This window comes from Lonchura striata, chromosome 18 (genome assembly GCF_046129695.1).
Source record: "Lonchura striata isolate bLonStr1 chromosome 18, bLonStr1.mat, whole genome shotgun sequence".
NCBI lineage: Eukaryota > Metazoa > Chordata > Aves > Passeriformes > Estrildidae > Lonchura > Lonchura striata.
In genome coordinates this window covers 6865808-6875771 of record NC_134620.1, presented here as the reverse complement: position 1 = coordinate 6875771, position 9964 = coordinate 6865808, and the positions used below count along the sequence as shown (strand labels likewise).

General features: G+C 45.0%; 1 protein-coding gene across 4 annotated transcripts in view; it reads left to right on the top strand.

Annotated features, from left to right (window-relative positions):
• The first annotated feature begins 1679 nt into the window (after window positions 1–1679).
• The window catches only part of CLTCL1 (clathrin heavy chain like 1), a 33979-nt gene continuing 25694 nt past the window's right edge, over window positions 1680–9964 (top strand). The window contains exon 1 of one of the 4 annotated variants that reach the window (XM_077787164.1): window positions 1680–1863. In XM_077787164.1, coding sequence (XP_077643290.1) covers window positions 1822–1863 — 42 coding nt within the window. In that variant the 5' untranslated portion in view covers window positions 1680–1821. The remainder of the gene's footprint in view (window positions 1864–9964) is intronic. The other 3 variants (XM_077787162.1, XM_021549926.3, XM_021549928.3) reach the window with 3 other exon arrangements.

Genomic DNA, 9964 nt, shown 5'->3' with positions numbered 1-9964 from the left:
TATCTCCACTTTACCTTCAGTTCTTCGTTCTTTTGAGAGACCAGACCTTGGTGCATAACCCCAATCCTCAGTCCTCTAAGGAGAGCCACAGACCCCAGATTTCTGCAGGGATGGGGCTTTAGCAGCTTCTCAGTCCTACCCACCTGTTCAATGGGCTGTTCAGTGTTTCCTCAGTCCCACTGTAGACGATTCTTCACCAAGGGATCCCCATGGTTGCAGCCTGTGACCCTGTGTGCCAGTAGGAACCCAGGTGTCTCAGCAAGCCATGCCTATTATCCCTTTGGAAACTTAACCCAGTTTTGGTAATTCCCATGTATTAAAAATGAATGAGGTTAAGTGAAAATAATGAAGTTTTAAATTGTAATGTATATGAAATTGTTTTAATCTACCTCTGGTTTTGAGTCTTTGGGGGTCTTTTGTTCAGCTTTGTATTAGAGATTGTCCTATAATCTTGTGTTTCCCAGAGCTGAGCTCTCTGGGAAAATGTGAACAATGCAATGCTCTGGATAAAAGTGCCGGAGCCAGCCCCACTGCAGCTGTTTCCACCTCAAAGGATTACTGTAATTTAGGAGAAGTATAATAGCACTAACATTAACTTCACTTCCCTCATATAATGCTAATGGACTGACTAGGAGTGAGAGTAAAAAAAAAAAAGGTGTTGATGAATCTCTTGCATGTTGGACCCTTCACCTCTCAGTTATTGAATAGCTTCCAACTCACAATGTCAACTCTTGGGGAAAGAGCACGATTTCTATTTAGAAATTGAACAGGGCAGAACAGTTTTGGATGTTTTTCATAGCTGGCAACTGGTCATAAACCCCCTCACCTATCTTTGGGTGTGATTGCAGGGAGCAAACCCCACATGGTGGTAGGTTAAGCCGGTGGGTGATGGGCCAAGAGCAACCATCCGACCCAGCCAGAACCCAGTGCCTCTGGGGGTTCTGGGGCTGCCAAGGAGGAGAAGCGTTGCACTTTGGCGCGGCCAGTCAAACTCCAGCAGGTGCCACACAGGCGGCTCCCGGCTCCCAGTGCCACCGGCAGGTCCCGGGTGTTCCCCGCCTGAGTCCTCACTCCGGCGGGACTCCCGAGGAGCTGAGGGAGCATCGCCCCGACCCCGCCGCGCGGCTGTGGGGAGGGGAAGGGAGATGCCCTGAGGGTCAGTGTGAGGGTGGGCCGGGACGGAGCCCGGGGGCTGGTGTGAGGGTGGGTCGGGAGAAGCCCTGGGGGATCGGGGGTGTCGGGGGGCAGCCCGGGGGGATCGGGGTGAGGAGGGGTCAGAAGAAGCCCCGGCCCGGCCCGAGGATGGGTCAGGAAAAGCCCCAGCCCGGGTGAGGGCCGGCCGGGGGCAGTGCCGGAGGGAGCCGGGGAGGGGGCCGCGTCACATGAGCGCGTGTGGCCGCAGCGGAAGGATACCTGCACTCTGACAACCCCTCCCGCCCCTCTCCTCTGGCCGTACCGCGGCGGAGACCACCGGCTCCACACAGCCCCGTCCCCAGCCCGTGCCCTCAGCGGGAGTGAGGGATAGCGGGGCAGAGGAAGGCGGGAGGGTGAGGGCGGGCGAGAGGCGGCGGCGATGGGCGGAGGAAGAAGCGCGGCAGGGAGGGACTATTTGAGGAGACCCTGGCAGGCTGCTGAGGTGCGGAGTGATCCCGGCGAGTGAGCGGCCCCGCGCTCAGGCCGAGGAGGGCGGCGGGCGCGCCGGGCGCCATCCCAGCGAGGGCTCAGCGCCTGCGCCGCTCCCGCCGCCGTGAGGGGAGCACCGGCGGCCGCCCCGCTTCACCGCCCGCCCGTGCCCCTGCCCCGGGGAGCTCGCCCCCAGCCATGGCCCAGATACTGCCCATTCGCTTCCAGGAGCACTTCCAGGTGAGCGCAGGAGGGCAGTGGAAAAGGCGCGGGGTCGCAGTCCCCGTCATATGCCTCACTCCGTCTCTAGGAGAGCGGGGGGCCGCGGCCTAGGCGGGCCGGGGGAGCGCTGAGGGCGGGGAGAGGGGGCCAGGCCGCGGGGGGACCTTCTCAGTCCCCTCCTTCTTTCCCTCCGGAGCGCGGCCGCCGTTTCGCCGGGCGCCGTGGGAAGGCGCGCGGGAACGAGCCCGCCCCGGTGCGGACTCTGGGCTGCCGCTTCTGTTCGTCCATCCGTCCGTCCGTCCGTCCATCCTCCTGTCCCCGGAGCTGCGTCCCCGCGGCGTGCGGGGCGGCCGCGATTTGTGCAGAGTCACTCGTCGCCTGAGGGACCTCCCGCTCCGGGGAGGGGGCGGCGCCGCGCCGGAGCCGCGCTGCTCTCCCCGGGCACCGCGGGCGCTCCCCCGCCTCGGCTCGGGTGGACGCCGCAATCTTGCAGGCGGGTTGTGGTTTTTCTCTTTCCCCTAAACGACCATCAGCCTCTGGATCGCGAAGGTTCCTGGGAACCTCTTTTGTGCAGCTGTGAGGAAATTGGTGAGATGAGGTGCAAGAAACCATTTGGTCTTGGAAGCTGCACAGCCACTGTTCCTCCTTCCAAACATAACAATATTAAAAAATCCTCCCCCAAAATGACATGGTTCTGTTCTTAATATCCTGTGAAAACCATAATGCCAGCATTGGAAAAGATCCATAGCTAATGGATGCAGCACAGACAAACCCGTTTATGTGTTTCCTTGTGACCTGGTGGTGAGGGAGGTTTGTAAATGGAGTGAAAGAACAGCAGTCTCTGAACGTGCAGTTTGAGGCAGGAATTAAAGGAATGTGCTAAATGAATGAGAGAACAGGAAGTGGACTTGGCAAGTCATCCTTCTGTCGCTGTACCGCCCCTTTCTGTCAAATCAGGCATCCATTTCAAAATACGAACTAGGTATCACCCCCCAGTGTGGACTGCATGTAGCTCCGGGCATTTCAGTTTGGGCAATGGTTATGGCTGCTTCTCAGCTCCCTTTGGTATGTATTTTTTTGCTTAACTGGAAGAACTGTCCTGGTGACCCTAGAAGGAGCTCTAGCCAGGAAAGAAACCCAGTAATTAGAGTGAATTCCAGAAGTATCTAATTTCTCTGTCCAAGGAAGGAGACACACCTGTGTCCTCTGAGTTTTCATGGATTAGGAGAGTTTAACATGGTAAAGAATTCTACCACCCCCTCCCTGCCAGTGTCCACTGCAGCAGTGATTATAGTAATCTCAGATAGGTTCATAAGAGCTGCAGAACAGCTGTCTGACTAAAAAACTTGGGATCAAAGTGATGGTGTTGTCAGACTCTTTTTAGAGACTGTATAGTTCTTACCATTTAAAACTGGCAAGCATAACCAATCCTTCTGCTTGTGTTTGATCTATACAATAGCAATGAGAGGACATCACACTTAATATGCAAGAGGTGTCCTGTGCTGCTTTGCACATTAAATGACTGTTTCTGTGATTACCAGTGTTGTGTGTCTTGCAACACTGCCGATGTCAGCATTGTGCTACCTCAGGTTTGGGTGGGGGTGGACTGCCCACCTGCTTTTCAAGGGTTTTGTACTGAAGTCATACTCTATTTTTTGATCTTAAGCAATTTGATCTTATTGAAAAGGCTAAACCTGTGCTTGAGTTACTTTTTCTCAGCTTGAAAGCTGCGTGGAGGAGCAGGGAGAACCCTGGGATGGCAATTGCTAACATGTAGGAACAAACTTCTTCAGCATTCACTCTTTCCTGCTTCTCCCCCAGACTGAGTGCAGGAGCCCTAAAGCAGTACTCTGCTAAAGTGAGACTGAGATCAGTAGTAGCTGGGAGTAGGCATGCAGTAGCTTCCTCATGCTGCTTCTGCAGTTGTCCCTACATGGTGGGATAAATAGGGAGGGAAAATGGAAGGAATGTAGGAACTCATAGTGTTTGCTCTGGCTGGATATCTGCAGTACAGTTATATCAGCTCTAACTCACTGTATGTTCTAAACTAAAATCAAGAGTCATGAATTAATGGTACATGGTGCTTGTTGTTGTCTGGTAGAGAATTTGTGAAAACATTAGACCTTCTCTTCATAATACTACACTGTCACACAGATTTAGCCTTATCAGATTAATCTCTCTCCACCCCTCGCATTTCTTCCAAATAATTGTCTTGACTATGGTTAAGTCATATTTTAAATTAATATGGTAAATCAGTGGTGTTGCTTTATGATAAAGCCAAAAAAGTTACAATTCCATGTAATTGTGTGTTTCAGTGATCCCAAGTTGTAAGATCTTTCTGTGCCTTGATTCAATTTGTGTACTGTTCCTACCTGTAGCCTTTTTAATTAATACAGCTGTGAGTGGTTAGAATATCAGTTAGTGTTATAATTAATTCCAAATTCAGCCTGTTGCTGATGAAACATTATTTCCCTTAAGTTCAGGGAATAGTTCCCAAGATAGTTGTATGTACTTTACTAAGAGAAGGACTGAAGCATGCAGAAAGCGCTCTCCAGAGAAGCTAAACATAAATTGCAGTGCTAAATACTGAACTCATCTCTCCCACTCTCTCTTGCTGGAAGTGGATAAATGGTAATGTGAAGTGAAACAGTGATCTTGGTCCATGCAGAATTGGAGGAGTTCTAGGGATCAAGCAGACTGTTTACATTCTTTGTGCAGCTCATTTTGTCTTCTGTTGATCATCCTTCTGTAGTAGCTCCACGCCTGTGCAGGAGGAGTGACTGCCAGTCACAGGGCACATTAAATTTGAAGTTGTTACAGCTTGTGTGTTCAAGTCCTGTGTGAGCTGAAGGATAGAGAATAGTTGCACTGAAAAAAAGATATCCAGTCTTGATGTGGTAGAAGGAATTTTGTCTGGTTTTTTTAGCTCAATTTAATGCAATTTAACAGTTATTTTTAGATATTAACTCTGTCACTATGAGTCTTCACAAATTCATAAAGAACTTTCATCTTGCTCATTTTTTCTCCAGAGGATATTGGAGTTTAAGTTCCATAGCAAGGGAGGGGGCTAAGACAAGGACTTAGTTTTTGTCTGTCTGGTGACTGCCCAGCTGCAGCAGTGCAAACTATGCCAAGTCCTGCTGCAGTGTGTTACTCTTGCATACTACTTAAGCTAATGTGATTTAATCAGGTTCTGAACTCCAGCATTTCTGTTGGAGCAGTGAATTAGAAATTATTTGCCAGTTTGAACTCTTTCAAGGGAATTGTAGTTCTTTGAAGTGCAGTAAAAGACCAAATCCACTGGCAGATAGACTGTAAGCAGTACTACTGGAATCCAGTGTACAAAGTGTTCCTGATCTAAAATTAAACTTTTCCTTCACTTAGTCATTGCTTTTGTCTTAAAAACATCTCTTTGTGCCTCTCTGAGCTTTTTTCTCACTAGCAAAAATCTTTGCTTGTCTATGGGGAAAACTCTTGCTTAAGCAAGACCTCTGGTTCCAAGATTGGAGCTTTCATCCCTTCAGTGCCCAGACACATAGTTCTGCTGGCTGTTGAGTAACTAATACAGACTCTGAGCACAGCCAGCTACTGTGAGAAAACCTGTGTGCATGACACGCTCTCAGTGTGTAAGTGCTGGATATCTTGGTGCAGCACTGACAAGATAAAATATCCTGGTTTTAAGCATAAAGGATGTAGATTGATTTCCATCATTTTTGAGACAAAACCACTTTCTGTTGGGATAATCTGACTTGTCTTATTAAGAATTATTACCTGTTGTGCAATAGGCATGACTGAACTGGGTGGTTTTCATAAGTTTGCTTTGGCTGGATATGTGCATTTAAGCACTCAGGAGATTTGCAGGCTGTGACTTTTTAGATTTGTATTCAAAAGGTAGGGCTAAATATTATGACTTGATTCAGCTATTCAGTGATGAAGAGCCTAAATTTGCTCATTTAAAAGTGCCCTGCATATGGTAGTAATAACTCATTTGTGTAGGGAGTAACTATCACTTGAGATGAAAGCCTAACTGCAGGTGCAGCCCAGACCAGTGGTCTTGCATGTTTTAGGTCTTACATACTTCCTTGGTGTCCCTCAGCTGTCAAATTGGAAACTATAGCAGGAGATGATGTGAGGGTGAGCAGTTGAGTAGAAATGTTCAGCAGTTACGTGTACATCCTTACTGGGGATGATTAGAGCTTTATGTACTCACTTGAGTAAGAGTTATGGGAAATTATTACTGCATTTTTAGTTTGTATTATGTTTAAAAAGATGCTTACAGAGCTTTTAGCAGGCAGTTTTTATTTGCGTGCATACAGCCTCTGTCCAAGCCTTACTCTTTTTTTAATGGCCTTAGAAACAATAGTGGATCGCCTCTAACAAGCATTTATACTAGAATTATGTGTCATGAAGCTGAAATGGGATACTTACACTAAACTCTGGAGAGATACTAAATTCACAGAGTTCTGACTCTGGCATTTAACTGGTGGTAGGTCCCAGTTACTGGAGTGTCAGTATTAGACAGGCTTAATTATTTCCCATTAGAGAAACAGACTTAGTTTGAAGACTAGAGGTATCAGTATCTGAGTTGGCCTGTGCTGGCTCAGTCTGGATCACTGCACTCCACAGTAAGGGAAATGCATTAGAAAGCTCAGTATTTCATAGAACTCTTGTGTAAAAGACATCTTGACTTAATTTCTTAGCAAATGGTACAATACTGGTAAAGAACAGGGAAAGACTAAATATCAAATTAATAATGGTCTTTCATCCTGAATATCTTTGTGTCTTCATTCATGTTGAGAAACAAATAATACATCTTAGTTTAATCTTTACCATGTCAGTAAGTTCTCAATATCCATAAAATTCTTGAAGGTCTTACGGTATCTAATCTACTCTGTAGTAATACTGGCTATTTATGAAGCAAAATCTTTGTTTATCTGGTTCATTCAGCCTGATAGTAAAAACTGTTCTGTGCTGTTTGTGTAGCTAATGGGTGTTAGGGCAGGAGAAGTATTAGGCTGTTACTTGTAGAACAGAATCTTACCCTTTCCCCTACAGCAAGGCTTGCTGTAACCTACATGGGGATGCTTGGTAGGGCTTAACTGGATTACCCAAAAGTAAGGTGTGGGTGAAATCATGGAAATTATGGTAAATGGAATAATGGAAGTCATAGTAAATACCTCTGGAATGACTGTGTAGTGCTGAATCTTTATTTTCAGAAGAAAACAACCTTAGAGAGGCTACTGATTGCCTAAGAAGCATAATAAAACCCAAAAATTTAGTAGTTGTTAAAAGTCCTGTTGTTCACTCCTTTATGAAAATAAACTGAAAATTGTTAATTAATATATATAAACCCCAGTATAGCATTTTCACCTGATGCCTTTTAAGATACATTGCTAAATAAGTATGCTTACTACCTCCTGTAATAAAGTTACACTAATTTTTTTCTTGAGGAAGTGGGGGAAAGTGCTTTACAACAACGTTGTTCAGATCATCGTGGAAGATTTGTCCCATCGAAGGTAAAAGTGATGCTGGCTGGTGTCTTTTGTTTGATGGGGGAGGGATTCTGCTCCTATTCTTCTGTACAGTCAATAAGGAATATGCCTCTTACAGTGCCTCACATATCTCAGGAGGATACTACCACTCCCCTAATAGTAGGAACAGTCTTCAGTATTTTCGGGCTGCTAAACTGTGAAGTGTTGTCGTCATTGACTGGGGCTTGTAGTATTCACATGACCATCCTTTAGGGAGTACTGGCATTTAGCCTTTAAAAGATGTGACAGGTTTCCCTAGTAATATCGATGGCAGTGATACTCGAGCAGAATTTAGCATTACCTTTTCTGAAGCCTTTGCTAGATTTTATAATGGGTTAAAGCAGGAAATTTTAATACCAGAGTGTGATGCAAAATCATACTTGTCTTAGTGAAGATACCCAAAACATTTTCTTCAATAGGGACCAGTCTTTGAAGTGAATAATGGTGGGCTTAAAGATGAACTTAAGGAAATGCCTCAAGGTTCTCACTTTGCAAAATGAGTGACCAGGGGCTGTCTCTTGAAGAGTAGGTCAAATTGAAGCACGCTAATTGAGAAGAGACCTTGAAAAAACTGTGTTTCTGCTTCAATACTCTGGGAATACATCTGAATTTGGATTAATTAAATCAAGTTAGGAACTTAGCTGTGCTGCAGTTAAATCTCTTGACTACTCTTATGACTCTTAATGGACTATACTCTGTTGGCAGATGGACTCAGAACATGCTCAGCATCAAAGTGCTTAAGTGTCAAATACGTGAGTGTGTAATCTGTGACAATGTGTGGACATTGGCTGGTGTAGAGCAAGAGCAGTGGAATTAAGAGCTCTATTAAGAGCCATCTGTTGTTGAAGGTCACAGAAGTTGATGGAGCTACAACTTGCATGTTTATTGTGTGCTAAAACATTGTGTGTTATATATGAAAGGTACACGAGTTGTCTTGGTATGAGAACTTCTTTCCTTACCAACACAGAAGCCTGTAATAGCCACCTACCTGGCAGATTTGTTTTCAAAACTCTGGGTGCAAGCATGATCTGATGACCTTGTGCCTAAACTTTGATTCTCTTTTGGAGTGAATGGCACTTGCTGAAGTTTACTGTTGTGTATTAAGTATTTACCCCTGAAGTGAGGTGTAAGCTGAATGGCTCTCAGTTCTGCTGAGAAACACTTATGGGAATGAGCAAATGTCTTTTTATGCATTCATACATTTGACTTACATTACTGAAACTTGAGTCTGTTGAGATTAGCAATTAATGAGCTGAATAGCTCTTCATTAGTCAGCTCAACAGAAAACAAACAGTTCCTGAGGCATTCTTGGGCACAGTCCCGACACATCACACGTAAAGGTATCTCTGTTACATACCCATTTTATGATTTAGTGAGTAGCATTACAGAAGCTCTAGCGGGCCATGATCAGCCAGCTCAAACACACTAAAACAGTGTTTGTCGTGGGACTTTTTGCCCAAGGGATTTAGTCTATTGTATGAAGCTTCTGGTGTATCAAAGAAGCGTAATGACTAAGTGATTGCTGGTGGTATATTCTATCCTGTCTCCTTGAGGGCAGTAGTTTTTCACTTGCAGTGCACTGAAAAGCAGTATAGGTTAATCCTTTGAGAAGCTTCAGTGAAGCTGATGCAGTTCCTGTGCTTGAAAATTATTGCTTTGGGGCATAAAGCAGGTGCTCAGGCTTGTCACAGTTACTGTTATATAAAATGCAGCTTACAGATGTACCAAACCAGGCTGTGCTACATAGGTAGGTCTGATTTACTGTGGACCAGTGGAATAGTAATGTTTGTTCACTGCCACCTCCTCCTGTTAACTGAAATTGAGAGTGAATGGAAATAAAAGTTAATACATAAGGATGAAAATTATATATATATACATAGCTGTCTTTAGGGGAGTCTGTTTGGCAGCTCAGAATTACTCCAGGTTACATTTAGAGTAACTACTTTGTTTTTACTATTATAAAAATAAAAAAACTTGTGCTGGTTGAGCACAAGTTATGTTTTTAGAGCTGGACGTACAGCTGGAAGGGGCCTGCATCACAACCCCTGCCTTTGTTGTTGAGCCTAATGGCATGGCATCTTGGGTAAGGTGAGATTAAATGATTGTTTATTTTAGCACATCTTTCTTACCTTTCACTGGTAAGAATTAGGTATTCTGTGAAGTAAGATGAACAAATTCACTTTGTAGGACAATTGAGACCTGCTGTGTAGACTTCCTTCTACACTATTGCTAGGAGTGGACGTAAGTGGCAGAATGACGATGTTCAGCATCACTGGGTAGTACAGAAAGAATCAATTACCCTTAAGTTTTGAACATCAAATTTACCAGCCATGCTAAAGCTGAAATAGTGGTGCTATTGCTGATGTAGTCTTACCCCATTACTAGAACCAGGTTAAGTAATAAATGAGTAAGTTAAAACTCCTTTTAGTTTGCATCAATAATACAATTTCAGAATGTCTTTAGGACCTGAATACTGACAATTCTTTACCTGTGGAACAAAGAGACCCAGAAGATAAATCAGAGTTTAGTAGTGTACGCTCTAGTCAGGGAAACTTTTCATTTTTACATTTCCTTCTGGAGGAGATTTT